The sequence below is a fragment of the Trematomus bernacchii genome, unplaced genomic scaffold (assembly GCF_902827165.1).
Source record: "Trematomus bernacchii unplaced genomic scaffold, fTreBer1.1, whole genome shotgun sequence".
NCBI classification, from domain to species: domain Eukaryota; kingdom Metazoa; phylum Chordata; class Actinopteri; order Perciformes; family Nototheniidae; genus Trematomus; species Trematomus bernacchii.
The window spans coordinates 939,689-955,281 of record NW_022987724.1 but is presented as its reverse complement, the minus strand read 5'-3'; the positions used below and the strand labels follow the sequence as shown (position 1 = coordinate 955,281).

The following is a 15,593-nucleotide window of genomic DNA, read 5'->3' as shown; positions in this document are numbered from 1 at the left end:
TATTGAACATTGATAAATGAAAATGGGTTTCATACGAGTGTTTTCTATCTTAACGCTTTACTATTCTAATCATCACATTACTGCTGGCCATAATTCAAACCATCATGAAGCAGTTAGGATCTTTTAAAGGATGATGACATTTGATGTATTTCCCAAGACCAAAACCAACGTTATAAAAAAGCTCCAATGTTGCTCAAAATCTATTAATAAAACATATTAAAGTCACACATTTGCACTGGGGGAGATGTTATTTATTAACAGGGTACTGGACTGATTTAGTTTTGTACCGATAAACATCACATCATTACAACTGGAACATTGTCCGACGCAGGATGGAGGTTTCTTCTTTAAGACAAAATGTAATTTGTGGTTGCATGCTCCAAAAAAGCATTTCCGCTTAACTATTGGGTTCAAACAATCTAAATGTACTGTCATCAGTTATGTAAAAAAGGGACAACAACTATCAGCAGGGCAAGAATACCCTAACCCAATTTCAACTTTAAACAGCGTTTCAAACTGTGACACAGTAACAATAACCTTTTTATTTTAACATGTGGCGTCTGATAAACTGTACGTTAAAGCTTGCTTAGCTCAGTTTCAACAAGAAAACATCCACATCAATCCCATAGAGCAATGGAGAAGAATTTAAAAAGCTCTGTTATGACCTTCTGGCCTCCTACTGTCTAAATACTGTGTACCAAATGTGTATTAATCCACAGCTGAAATAGTCCCATATGCATTTTATACTTCAAAAAGCTGCTGAAAAACCACAATACCCCCTTTTATGGAGAAATGAAATCTTTGTAATAATAGCAAAACTTTGCAGGAACCAACAGGGCTCAGTGCTACACAATTGGTAGAGTGAAAGTAAAGTTTTGGGAGACAGACATTATATAATAGGCTGTTGATTTTGTCCGTCTAATAAGATGTGTTGAGAACAAGAAACATTTCCTTGAAGTCTCTACAAGTTGAGTTTTATCAGTGTAATGAATAGATATGAAAAGATACATCCAATTATCAAATTACCATAAAAACGTAATGTATTTGCCCATCAGTGTGAAAGAGGGAGGATTCATGAATCTTCTGTAAGTCTTTCTTTCTGTGTTTAACAGCAGATTATCAGAGATGAGTTGGTGTGGAAGAGGGTGGACAAAAGACTTCTCTCCCGCTCATTTCTTAGCAATAGATACTGCACCACCAGGAATGACAATGTGGACAAAAGAATAGGCATTCATTTATCTTCCGCTATGACCCTGATGCAAATGAGGAAAATGAAAGCAAGCAATCAATTCCCTAATTGGGTTTTCGCTATTTTAACTTGTTAAGGGGGCCTCTGTCTAGATTAAAGGGAAGGTCAATTTTTCATTGTGACAATTACTGTATTCATTTCACAGAGCAACAAAGGAATCCTGCAAAAGGGTTGTGGAGAAGCTGCAGGGAAGCAGGGAAGCAGATGCCCCCCCCCCCCCATATCTATTGTGCGAGTCCACCATCATAACATCTTGTTGATCTCAGATATTATGCACATTACAATCTGCAGACACAATAGTTTGGTCCAAATGACACATCAACACTTCAAAAAAATGAATACTACGAGGCACTTCTTCGACACCATCTGGATGTTTATATAAGAGATTTCTGACATAATTTAAAGTGCAAACAAAACTCAACACAAAAACTTGAGCTTGCAAATGATTTATAATTGAGGAAAATTCAATATATCTCTGCATTATATATAACAGGACTCAAACTATTCTGTTTGGTTCTGGCATAGTCTCCTAGTTAACTTTTACTCAACAAGTCTTAAGTCTCCTGAAAAATAAAGTAGGTTTTGAACATTTCTCTATAACTGCAATTCTTCCTTAATAAATAATCAATAAGTTTAAGTGTTAAAAAAACATTTCTTTCAGATTTCAACACCTTGTGAACACATTTGTTAACAGCATTAAGTTGTGTCTTTAATCAGACTTTTGAATATTGCTGAATATTGACTATTGCACAGCAGCATACCAACATTAAACCAGAGCACAGACCAAACATCAGGCAGAAATGTCTGCATTCAAATAAAACCAAAACCTGTTGGAGTTTATAAAAGGAACCACACCCCTCAAAACAAGCTGAATTTGTGAATAGATTTTCTGGCTATGTAAATGTTCCTGCAAGAATTTGTTATAAATAAACCACAAATAAGTTGCTCCAAAATACACACTGGTTTGTTTGAAGTGCCATTCCTTTAAAACGAGTACAAGCAAACAGCAGCCTGCAGGGAGGGTTATGAAGCTGCAGGGGGGCATTTCCTTTGGCTTCCTGAGAAACCAATCAGACGTTTGATACGCAGTCAGCTTCTCCCTCATGTCACATTCATAGTTTATTTACCAGCGGAGAGAAAAAGCATAGAACTAGAATAAAAATGTGATTATGAATCCCTGCGCTAAAAGCAATGCACTCCCAACTCAAAACTTCTCTGCAGAGGGAGGAGGATTTTTTTCTTTTTGCTGCATAGCTATATATCAGAAAGCACAGAGGAGTGAGAGAGCAACATGTCATGTCTGCTGGTTCTGTTTCCTGCTGCTGGGGGGGAGAGGAATCTGTTGAAAGCTCTACAAACCAGGCAGCCTTTTAACAAGATGCACTTAATCTTCCCGATGTTTGCTTTAGGGATCAGCTTTGTGCATGGCCTCGGGAGCTGCGGGATGTTGATGAACCTCTTATCAGTTTTATCTGCATTTAAACAGGTTTTCTAGCGAGGGCAGAGCTAAGCAGACCAATACGATTAAATATAGACCCATTTTATGTCTCAGTGCTTTCTACGGGTTCAACCAGAGTTCATATTATTAGTATTACAGGCCTTTCATGCTTTCAATCTCACACAGATCAGAGGGGCTTTGTGAGGTATGCCACCATCAGCCAATTAATGCCCAGGAGTACAGCTGTGAAGTCAGCACTAAGCACTTTTCAACCTCGTCCTTAGGTTCAGCTCTTTGGGAGAATTGTGTAACTCACACCCCAAACATTGCATAGTCACAAAAGTGACTTTGAACTGCTCGAGGCAAATAACAAAAACTTGCCGGGCATTACGGGAGAAATCCACAAAAATCCCTCACATTATCGGAGGAGACACAAGGCAGGGGAGGCATTTGAGGCTTAGAATAACCTCGCTGCAGATAACATCTCAGGGACAATAGTTACTTTTCAAAGCGTTTAACTGGCACTTTACTCTAACTCAGGCTGACCTGAGACAAGCCTCCCGCTCAAGGACGCTGCAAGAGGATCCACAGCTGCTGGAGGGATTAATCTGATGTTTTAGTGGTGGGACGGAGAAAAACTTCCTCTGAACTCACTGATATCCCAAATTACTCAGAGTAACATGCTGAGGCTTCAATAACCTACTCACAAATTATCACTGTACATAAGGGCTGACTATATTATTCTTGCTATTAAGTCCAGGTCTTTTACTTAATATGTTAATGTATGACAAGACATTTAAATAAGGTTGAGGCTTTAATTCCCTCTGTTTTTCCCATGATAAACTGCAGCTAAAGTGCTACTAAAAAGGCACTTTTTTGTGTCCAAACATCACTGTACTTCTCCAGCAGATATGGCATAACAAAACATAAACAATAATGACATAATAATCAGCAAACACATAAAACAAACACAGCAATCAAAATGACAGAGCAGCTTCAAAATCAAACATGGCGCATTAAATGTGCTGATAGCTTAACTACTTCTATCACAGCCTTTAAAATTAAAGTGTTAGTAGCTGAGCGGTAAAAGGTAACAGTGCCATCTACTGGTCACTGAAGAAACATCTGTTCATTTTAAAACAAAGCAAAGCAGCAACTTAAAAATCAAGTCTTTTAACACAATCTTTAAACAGATTAATCACAAATAATCCCTGAAAAAGTCCTATTGCAAAAGGAATGCTCAAAGCTTGATGTACATTAATTATGACTATGATGCAGTAGTATATTTAGCTTGGTGTCCTTTGCATTTGTACAACAATGCTGGGCCTTCATGGTGCAGTCTCTGAGTCTTTTTTTTATTATTTTTTTACAACCAAAACCAAGAGCAACCAGAGGCGACTAAAGTCAGCCCAGGTTTGGCACCACCATTGTGTCAAAAGTCAAAGGAATCAATGCATGCTTGTCATGTTTGATTTCCTACATGTTAAAGTTCCCCAGTCTGCTGGTGAACTTGTCCTTGTCGACGTTCTTGTTCTCGGGGAGATGTTTGAAGGTGCAGTCCTGCCTCGTGCAGCCCGAGGTCCTCCAGAAGAAACACTCCTTCTTGAACAGGCTACAAAAACAACAACAACAGGAAAGACTATTTAAATACGGCTGATTCATGTTAAAGTTCATAGAGTAAGGGATGGAATGTTTTAATCAAAGTAATCATGAAGATCAGAAGGTCTGCAATGACAGGGTTTCTTTTCACCAATGCAACTATTGTAAAAAAAATAAGCAAATAACAAATATGAACTTAACAATACTTATTATTTTTGTACAAAGCTTATTTTGAGATTAAGAAATAACCTTCTGCTGCTGGACAGACCCTTCAAGGAGAAAACTAACTCCAGTAAAGTCAGGTTGTTTCTGAAAGACTAACCACCAATACAAATAGTGTGAAGCAGGATATTTCATTAGATTACATTTTTTTTTACATGTCACTTGTTAGACGCTTTTATCCAAAGCGACTTACATACTCAATACTGTGGACAATCCCCACAGGAGCAATTTGGGGTGAAATGTCTTGCCCAGGGACACAACGACATGCTGACTACAGTGGGGTTTGAACCTGTGACCCCCTGATCCGAACACCAACGCACAACCCACTGCACCACACGCCTTAGATGTAATCATTTGCAAGAGTAATGACATCCTATTATCTATCTTTATTGAATAATTGATGACTTTTGGATTTGACAACGCTCTGCAGTTATTGGAAATGTTTGGTTTCAAAGATCCAAAGGTTTTATTGTCATATCCACAAAGCTACACTGTAGAAATGGCAATGAAATTCTTCTGACCTGAGCTCCTCCAACAATTCAACATATATAATAAAATACAAAATAATAATAATGATAAGGATCTCATGTGGTCTGAAATAATCTTACGCAGCCACCAGTGGAATTTAAATTATGCAAATCGTACAAAACTAGAAATATCAGAGTAGCCATGCCTTTATCTGCAGCTGATCATAAAAACAAGCTTCAAGCAGAATATATAAACATAAAACATTTGATTACACTCGATTAGGTCAAAATCTAAAGTTGTAACCAAAGAGTGAAGTTATCAATGTGAGGGAGAATAGCAGCCTGCTCTTACCCGGGGCGTGTGTAGGAGTCAGAGGCCGCTGATCTGGGAGCCCCGAGCCCAGTGAATCTGTTGGGATATCTCACAGAGAGCGGAGCGCCCTCTACCACCAGGCCCTGAAGACACGCATTCAACACGGTTAGCCCAACACACACACACAGCTTCAAAAAGACAATGAGAAATGACTGAAAAGATTGATGTCAGAGTTGATTTGTGTAATGAGAAAACAATGCTGGAGTTTTAGAGACTGACTTTAAAAAAGAAAAAAGTTGGCAGTCAATGCTTTAATTACAGAAAATCTAAGCTTTTCTTTAGTCCCCGACTTCCTGCTCTACTTAGATGATTGTACAACCTGCTAAATGTTGCATGCCAACACCTTTATATAGATAATATAATAATATATAATAGAATAATAATTAAAAAATGATATACATGTAAATACAAAAATATAATTGTCTTTGGGAACCTGCAATTATATTTTAAAGTCATACATAACCATCAGATGACACACCCATTTATATCACAATTAACACCACAATATGCTTAAAACTCTTAAAATGGCACCAGAAATGTGGCGAAGCCTGCAAGCTAGTTCAGGCAGTCAACTCGAGCACTTATGCAGCATTCATACATAACGCCCCTTGCCACTCTACAACCAACCAAACAGAGTCTCCTTAATATGCCGCTCTATTGAACCTGCCAGATCTCTCTCTATGCATTGCTTGCTGCTGCTATCGCTGCAGCTACTTCCACGTCGCTGCTGCTTGCCTGCCCCACCACCACCCCAGCTTCCACCTGTAGGCTCTGGGGGTTAGTTATTTAATCATCACTCATCGTGCTATGTATATCTGTGGAGTGATGAGGCTCGAGCCTAGACGCCAAACTCAACTATATGCTGCTTCTAATAAACATGTTAAAGAAACACGCGAGTTGTCTGACTGAACTATCTTAAATGAGTTTAGCAGGACTTACAATTTGTTAAGAAACAGCTAGTGGCGTTGCTTCATTAAGACAGGCAAGAAACACTTCACTCATGAGAGTGTCCTCACAATCAACTTATTGCTGCCTATTTGATCTTGATCTCTGATAAATCCTATATCACTCCTCCCTGCTAAAACAAGTCCTTCATTTTTTGGCTTGAGATTCAGGTCAATGTTCGATGTGATAAACACTTTGAAGGGCACTTTGAAGGGTACTTTGACAGCGGAAAGGTCATTCTACTCTCTAAATAAAGATTACAACAAGAGATATCACAAAATGAGTCACGACATGAGCTGATTCTGCTGCTTCAACAGTGACACATCAGCTATAAACCTCAATAAAGGATCAATCAAAAAGTGACATACATTGATACACTGGATAGCTCGATCGCAGTCTTCTTTTTTGGCGTAGTTCACAAAGGCACACTGCTGCTCCAGGAGCATCTTGATGCTGTACACCGTCCCCGCTCTGAGGGAGAGACGGGAGAGAGTGTGAGATCATGAGATGAAAACGTTATCATCGCTGCGGGGCTATATGAAATCCTGAGGGAGAATGCTTAGGGAGACGGTGGGTCCCTACCGGCTGAAGAGCTCGTGCAGGGTGGAGTAGGTGACAGTCGGAGCTAAGGATCCCACCCAAACAGACATAAGATCTCTGTATACAAAACAGAAGAGAATAACAATGTTAAATGATGTTGCACTATGGGTACAAGTCAGCAAAAATATCCTGAAAACCCAAATCTAAAAATCAACAATATGAACATTTATAATAACTTAATAATATAAAACGTATATCATTACACAAATACAATGGAAAAAAGGGCAGGGATTCAAAACATTAGTGTCAGGCATTATGAATCCTAATAATAATATTTAGTTATTTAAAAAGCTCGTAGAAAAATTACTTAAATTGTTTTCTGACTTTTATTTTATTTTTCAAAATTGAGAAATTGGCACAAAATAAACACCAATAACCAGAAAAGTACCGGTAAAACCGACACAGGGAAGAACACTAACCACGTTAACTTCCTTCTTTTAACAAGCATGTTAACACGTTAATGATAAGCAGTCTTACGGTTTCATTGCATTCCTCGATTGAGGCGTAGGCGACTGAGAATTGGATCTGCTGTGGCCACAAGCATCAGACTCCTTGACCTGTTGCATTCTGGGACGGCTTGCCTGGAGGACGGTCCACTCGCCCTCATCATCGTCGTCTTCCTCCTGCACCACAGGGGGCTCTAAGTCCTCCCGACTGGCCCCGACATCTGAACAGAGACAACGGTGAGTCGATCAAATCATCTTTATCCCCAGGGTTAATTGGATTAAGTGATAGTTTTAAGTAAAAATGAAATATTTATATTAACATAAAGAAGTAAAAATGTGCACATTATACTAAAATAAATATGTAAACATGTATGTATAACTGTATATTATGTGGTGTATTAAATACCAGAATAATGTAGTGACAGTGGTTTTCCAGCTGTGGGAAACATTTCCTGACGTTTACCTCCAGGACAGAGTTTACCGTCTTCCCCCCCGAACAGAGCTTCCACAGCTTCCTCCAACGTGCCGTGTGTCTTCAGCGCCTCGGAGCTCTGCGCCCAGCTGAAGCCCATCTCCTGAAGAATGGAGACACAAAAACAAGCTTTAAAAAGGTCACCTGTCATGCTATATTTAGGCAATAGCATAGGTCTCAGATATATACAAATATATAAAAAACATGTCTATGAAGTGTTTTGCTCAAAATACCAAACAGATCACCCATTCTAGCCATGCCTCATATCCTTCTATTTCACTTCCTGTTTCAAAAGTGCTGATTTTGGGTATAAAGCTTTAAAAAAAAAAAAAAATTGATAAAAGAAAAAGGAGGGGGCTGAGCTCATGCGGGACCCTCAGCTACTGTCTAAACTAAATACTGCCGTGATGAAACGCCATATCATGGATTATCAAGGATTATTTCTGAAACAGTATGGAGCTCAAAGGCTTTCTCTCTTGCCGGTTATACCACAAGGTGAGTTCCTTTTTATATCCAGCTTCTTCACACACATGCTCTCCAGTACAGGTTAGCTCTGAGTGTTAGCGATGCTAATGTAAACACCGACCATATTACGTCCAAAACAGTCGGGCATTGTTTCCGACAGCAACGTTTCTGATAGGGCCGTGGGTGTAAAGCCAGCCTACATTTCCGATATTACGTCATATCGGATGTGGCCCCGTTTTTAGAGATTTGGGTACGGAGGAAAAGAGAGGGTTTTATTTTCTGACACTTTGCGAGTTCCCTGACACACCGGGGACACATATTTATGTATAACAGACATCAAAAAGTGCATTTTGCATGATAGGTCCCCTTTAAAGCAGTGGATGGCTGATACATAACCACGTTTATTTTGAATTGCAGAGAAAAGCATCGAATACTGTACCAGTAACTCAAACTGTATATTCATCTTCAATCAACAGGGTTTGTACAGCTTAAGGCAATTCAAGACTTTTCTAATGCTGCACCGAAGTCAATTTAAAACAAAGGTTAAAATGACCCCAATTGGAGAAATTACCACTTCATCAATCCTATAATCTTTCTTTAAATATGTAATTATTTTAATGACTCTTGAAAGATTGATTAAGGACATTTTAATAGTAATTGGGTTAGTTCGTTTTTTGTGGAATAATTCTGTAAGATATGCAGGACCCAGATTCAGCGAGTCTCCTTTTACTGTTCACATTTTGACCATGTGAATTCTTGTAAACCTAAGCTTCCCCTACCATCAGGTGCAGCGTCTGCGCTCGCTTCAGCTCCTGCGTGGCTTCAGCGCTGGAACTTTCCAGATTCAAAACCTCCTTATAGATCAGCGAGGCCTCGTAGTATCTCTGGAGGAGAAGTGGAGGAATCAGCAATGAGTAAGTGTTTCAAATCTAAATAAAATGCATAACTTCCAGTTGACCATCAGGCAAATAACTAACAGGAAGAGAAACTTCACATTAAAAGGGAATCATTGAGAGTATGTGGAAGCAGAGTGTTATCAGGGGGAACTGGTGCAGTATTCACCTTGAGCCCACACAGAGCTTTCCCTTTCCTAAATAAACCTTTTATCCAGTTTGGCTCCATGGAGAGAGCGAGGTCAGCATCCTGGAGAGCGTTTTCATACTGCTGCATTCTCTCAAAACACAGGGACCGATTACCAAATAACCTGAAACACAGAGTAATGTAGTTAATGATTATTAACAATAACTGCTCCTGTGTGTGGAGAAGACAATTTCAAAGGTCTCCTATTATACAGTTTTTCATCAATATATTATAGGTCTCAGATATATACAAAACATGTCTCTGAAGTGTTTGGCTTCAAACACCAAACAGATCATTGTAGCATCCCATAATCCCCTCTGTTTCAGCCCTGTTTCCAAAGTGCTGATTCTCTGTCTGTTACTTTAGATGAAAATAAGGAGCCCCTCCCCACACCCCTCTGAGAGATATTTGGTTAAAAAGAACACAATGGTGCTCTAGGAGGAGATTCAGGTGGTAAGGTGTGGGGGGGGGGTTACCTTGGTTGGTGATTGGCTAATGGTTACACAAGCCAAAAAAACATCATGACATCATAAAGTGGCCAAAATCTGATCAGCTCATTTTCAGACAGGTTTTTATATAAATGGATCAGGACAAAAAGAGAGAGAATCTTTTTTCCTGAAACTTTCAGAGTCTCTTTACACAGAGGGGACACATGTTGATGTAGAAGAGACGTGAACAAGTGGATTTTCCATAATAGGTGACCTTTAAGTTAAATATCTTACTTAAATTCCTTTGGGTTGTATTTAATGGCATCTGTAAAGCATTTCACGGCCATCTCGTACTGACTGGAGGCAGCCATACGATTTCCCATACCTGCAGGGAGAGAGCGGACATCTTTAGTGAGATAAGATAAGATAAGAATGCTCCTTTATTAATCCCCATGGGGAAATTCAGTAGTTTAACAGCAACAGGTTAAGGATGAAAAACAGGACCGCGCAGATTAATACAATTACGGATAACAAATTAAAATTATAAATAACTATAAAATAAGAAATGAATTAAAATGAACATATATACATATTTGGTCATGTGTACATATTATTTACATGTGTGTGTGAAAACAGTGTGTATTTTATAATTGGAAAGTCTCAATGTTAATTCTTACCAGCAAGCTCTCTGCTCCTTTTTGCTAACTCTTCTGCAATAGGATCCATTTGTTTCTGGTAAAGTTAAGAGTGTGCGCATTAGTCTCTAAGCACCACAGGAAACACTGATGACAAGCAGGTAAGGGTACATTCATATCATTGTTTATGGATGTCAATTACAATTATATTACAAATAAATACAAAGAATTGAATAGGGGAAGATGAAGCACATATTATAAATGAATAGGAAATATAGGAACAGACAGTATTAACTGATTACTTATTATTGTTGTATTGTAATAATAACCATTACCATAAAGTTTAAAAATGTGTCTGATGTGTTTTCATGTGTCGGAAAATATCAGTTTGTGAGTCATGATTAAGATTAAGCCTTAAATAATTATAAATTCATTATACATATATAAGTGTTCAGTGTTCCCACCTCTGTATTTGGTTCATATTTCTCCTCCTCCTTCTCTTGAACTTCAGGTTGCGCCACAATTTTTGTTTTTTCCTCCTCAGACGGCTGGACTTCGGGTAATTTAGTGTTTTTCTTTTTTCTCTCTCTGGCAGGCCTCTCATTACACAATACCTCAGGCACCGATTTTGTCGTAGAAGCGTGGGAATTATTTATATTCAAATCCTGCAAAAGATAATGAAACACAAGGTAGTGGTTCAAAGATGATCAAACACAAACAAACTACAATGTTAACAATACTGATGGCAATAGCTCAGATCAAACTATATCAGACTTTACAGATCAGGAGCTTTGGGGACAGAGCCTTCTCTGTGGCAGCCCCGAAGCTCTGGAACTCCCTCCCCCAAGACCTCCGTGAGTCTGAGTCCCTCACCCTGTTCCAGTCCCGCCTCAAGACTCATCTCTTCCACTCTGTATATCCATAAGCCCCGACTGTAAAGCGTCTTTGAGTTAGAGAAAAGCGCTATATAAATATAATTTATTATTATTATTTATGAACTCATCCACTGCACAAAACATGTCTCGTTCTGGATTGTCTAAAGTTGGACTAATTTGCTTTGAATTCTGGGTAAATGTGGACTTTTTCAAAAGCAAAAAAACATGGCTGATAAGCAATTTTGAAGTAAAACCGTTTGCTTTCTGGAAACTTAACACTCATTAAAATCACCTTAAAACATTTACAAACTGTTTGACGGTTTGATATTATTACGAAATAGGACTTTTCATAGTGTTGTCCTTCTTGAGGTTTATTTTCACCTTCGATTTATTCACCTGTGCCATCACCGGTCAGATATTACTTCTGAAGTACTTTCCTGCTAGTGCAAACGGTAATTTAAAAATGAATGTCCACAAACCATTTGCTCCTTTTCTTCTTTTGTAACCATCTCCTCAAGATTTTTCTCTTCATTATTACAACTGTTCTCTTCATATCCAGCCGCCACAGTGCCATTGTGTGTTGCATCAGGTTCAGGAGATTCTCTTGCTTCTGCATTATTTTCATAAACAGGATTGTCTTTCGGATTTTCTGAGGAGTCTGACTTCCCTTGTTCTTCCTCCTGGAAACAATAACATCAAAGATATCAGGATCTGAAAATGCCTTAATGTCTGGATTCAGGGTATATGCAGGAATCCTGAAGTCACATGTAATACCTTTTAAGACCTTTTTTAAGACCCTTTCCATACGTTTTAAGACCTCATCGCCACTTCCAGTTTTAACTGGTTACATTGGCGACACACTTTACCTCACATTGACTATATACAGTATTGATTGTCCTTCCTCCTTATCTTCCAACCATTTGGACACAAACTTGCATTTCCCCATAACGATGTTGTTTAACAACCGGCGTAAACGGAGCTTCGCGCGCTATCAAGCAGTGAGCGTGTGATGTCCTGTTCAGATGACGTCAAATCCAACGGGATGCCATAAATAAACTACACAGAATCACACCACACACCTACGCAATGATTACATTCAGGCAGACTGTAGAATACAACCTCTTTGGACAATTTATATACTTATTGAAAACAAGCTACAAAATGTAATACCTTGGAAAATGCCGTTTAATACTTTTTAATAGCCTTCATTTTCGCTAAATTGATTTATCAACTTTTAATACTTTTTAAGACCCCGCGGACACCCTGGGATTATATTTCCAGAGATATAATGTAACTTGATTGTATTCACAGAAAAAAGAGAAGACTTACAGGTAAATTGTCTTTAACTGCATTTTCCTTTTCTAACCGCTTCTTTTGTTTTTTACGCTGAAAAAGAAAAGAGAAAAGTGGAAGCGTCAAAAAAGTAAATGAGAAGAAACATTGAAAATATTACATCTGAATTAATTTGCAGACACTTACCAATTTCTTACGCTTGTTCCTCTCAGTTTTGTCCTTACGCTTTTCCTCGTCTTCTACCAATTCCTTTGCATGTTTATCAGCCTCCTGGAAAAACAACAAGTTATGAGTTCTTTATGTGGAGCATGAAGTCAGAAAATGTAAATGAAATTCACCTGAAGTGAAAGGACATGAGTCAGCCTGAAATCAAGCCACAAACCAGGGACACATCATAAAGGAAGCTTTTTAGTTTCACTTCCAAAGAAAAGTCAAACAGAAGGGGGAATACCTCTTCACTGAGTTGCTTAATTCGTGGATGTGGTTCTAAAGACCTGTGAGAAACAGTGGGTGTATAAAAGCGATCATCATCTTCATCATCATCATCATCATCAGTATATATGATGTCATCGTCCAGATCTCCCTCAAACGTCCTTAAAAAATCTAAACCTGGGAGATTCAGACACAAACAAACAAAGTGTAAACAAGCAGCATCTTAATTCAGAACAAAGAATATAACCGATCTTTAAAAAGTCTGATCTTGATAGAGCATGGTGCCAACTAAGTCACAACATATAGTAGTACTTGTATGTAGTTGTATGAACTTCAGAACTTGGCCATTCCCTCTTCTCAGTCTGAAAGAGCTTGGTGAATAATGTCGTTCGACCAAACATAGTCTACTAAAGATTGTATACTTTGGCTAAACACCCCCCCTCAGAGCTTCTGTTATCAGCTGCGGTGGTTTTGGCGGTCTGGAGCTTTATGAAACTGATAATCTGACATTCATGCCCAGTTTAAGCAATAATTGGCCAGTTGTGTTAAAGTGAAAAGAGAGCACGGGGTAATTTTTTTATTGGTTACACAATTGTGTCAGTCACTTTTCATGTGAAATATGTTGACACTGTACTGCCTTTTAGTAAGGAGTGACAATGTGCATAGTTATCCGCAGATATTGCGTTGCTTTGTCTCTATAGCCTCGTCCCCATTTGAACTCCAGATAATATCTGTACATCAGATCGGCACACTGTGCAGTTAGTCCGAACTCATTGGAAATACTCTCGGTCTCAGTGAGATGTCACACACTGAAGATGCCGTTATGCATTTATTACAGGCAAACATGCAGTAGGGAACAGTTAAACATTAAACAGGATACAATCTGCTGTCTACTGACAAAAAGAAATTGAGCAAACCATCCACACCCTTATTTTTGTCTATATATACACTTGTTCTGCTGGTGACTCATGACACTATGTAGTAAATAAAAGTGGTGTCTATTTGCCTAATGGAGATATTGTTGCATTACCTTGTGGGTCTAAAACAATGTTGACCAAATAAGTAAGACAAAAGGTATAAGAAGACATATAACCTAATCACTTACGAGTATACTGTACGCAGCTTACATTACCTAACACTTTTTATTATTATGTATTCAGATATTTGTTGTATCACAAAACTAGGCTGACACTGTTTTGTTGCACGGTTTGTCAATCCAGTAATACTGCGTTGAGTTTCATTTTCCAGTTCTCTTCTCAATCATCAGGTTGAAATAATCTGTAGTTGAGAAATTGCCTTACCTAATAAGCCAGAGGCGAAGACATCTAAAATTGAGTCTCCAGGATGGCGTCCATTGATGAAATCCACCATAGTTTCCTGAGATGAGGAAAAGATCAGACACTTATAATGCATCCAAGCTTTAGACGCAATAACGATCGTATACCTCGCAAAAGTATAAACTAAACATTGCTGAAAGTAACGTACTGTGTAACCCTTGCTTTATTTTGCAGGGTGGGAAATACATTTTTTTGCAGTTACCACAATAGCTGGTAGATACAACTGATAAAGTAACTGAGGAATAACCCCCCCTAAGCCCCCCAGCTTTAACTACAATTTTACAGTTACTCAAATAAAAGGTTATTTTCCTAGCAAAATGTTGTCTAGTTACTGCTTCTCAAATGTGAAGACATGATGATTCTTTTCTATCCATTACTGTAAATTGACTAGGATTAGGTATGGTTGTTTAGTTAGTTTAGTTTGACAGCAAAACAAGAACACATTACAGTTTACTGCTTTAATACACTATGTAATCCCTGATACATTTACATTGTTTGTGGCATTATTGTTAATATACAACAGCGCTATGATATTTTAAGTTATTCATTGAGACTAAATGCCCTAAGCTTATGTATTTAGTAACATGTGATAAACTGTAGAGTTATCCTTTGTGAAGGCTGCACAAAAGTACATGTTATCTGATTGTTGTGGTTAAAGGCTCTCAACGGTGGCAGCTCATATTCAAATGACTGTTTGTGAAAGGTAAAGTAACACTGTTGGCATGACACACTTACAATTTGCAAAACCTGTTATGCCAAAATAATAGGAACAACAGAAGTTTCCAGGTGCCTGAATCATACTCACATGAGTGTGCATGAGTCTTGAGTTTTCTCGGATTCGAGATATAGGAGCACCTGAAATATAGAAAAGTGTTATAATCAAATACGTATAAAACACGTTTCTAAACATCATTGTTCACGTTGTTACAGTCCATCGTCATAACGTAGCTAGCTAGCTAGTAAGCTAACTAAACACTTCACTGTTCTCAGTAAATGAAACTTAGCGAGGAATATGAAACAAATGACAATCACTACTTTAATGATACCTCTAACAATGTCTTTCTTTTTTGGCATGGTGATAGAGTGCGTCTTTGAAGTATTTTCCCGCGACTGTGTGTGATGGTATTTCTCGTTGAAGGTAAAATGTACACTTTTAGTTCTGACTGCTTTCTTCCCCTTTCCGCGTTTGATATGGGCACTTTTCCCCCTGCCTCCAACAGCCTACGCCAATCAAATG

At 38.4% G+C, this 15,593-nt stretch overlaps 1 protein-coding gene across 2 annotated transcripts; it reads right to left on the bottom strand.

The window, feature by feature from the left end:
• Nucleotides 1-234: 234 nt before the first annotated feature.
• si:dkey-33c12.4 (uncharacterized protein LOC560112 homolog) lies at nucleotides 235-15,532 on the bottom strand. 2 transcript variants are annotated; one of them, XM_034144521.1, is made up of 18 exons: nucleotides 15,403-15,532; nucleotides 15,162-15,211; nucleotides 14,321-14,396; nucleotides 13,039-13,196; nucleotides 12,774-12,857; nucleotides 12,624-12,680; nucleotides 11,774-11,974; nucleotides 10,884-11,084; nucleotides 10,462-10,516; nucleotides 10,079-10,169; nucleotides 9,339-9,480; nucleotides 9,056-9,160; nucleotides 7,746-7,914; nucleotides 7,371-7,560; nucleotides 6,876-6,950; nucleotides 6,662-6,764; nucleotides 5,328-5,431; nucleotides 235-4,299 (listed from the first exon to the last, which is right to left on the bottom strand). In XM_034144521.1, exons 1-18 carry the CDS (start codon nucleotides 15,428-15,430, stop codon nucleotides 4,164-4,166), a joined length of 2,025 nt encoding a protein of 674 aa, XP_034000412.1. In that variant the 5' UTR covers nucleotides 15,431-15,532; the 3' UTR covers nucleotides 235-4,163. The 2 variants fall into 2 exon arrangements, with proteins under 2 accessions (XP_034000412.1, XP_034000413.1); XM_034144522.1 differs by having other exon boundaries at nucleotides 7,803-7,914.
• Between the last annotated feature and the right edge of the window lie 61 nt (nucleotides 15,533-15,593).

Excerpts from the sequence above, each read along its gene's own strand:
- si:dkey-33c12.4 (XM_034144521.1), bottom strand. The coding sequence starts at position 15,430 with ATGCCAAAAAAGAAAGACATTGTTAGAG. Across the intron at positions 12,681-12,773 it reads GGAACAAGCGTAAGAAATTG|CGTAAAAAACAAAAGAAGCG; the intron begins GTAAGTGTCTGC and ends TTTCTTTTTCAG. Across the intron at positions 4,300-5,327 it reads GACTCCTACACACGCCCCGG|CCTGTTCAAGAAGGAGTGTT; the intron begins GTAAGAGCAGGC and ends TTGTTTTTGTAG.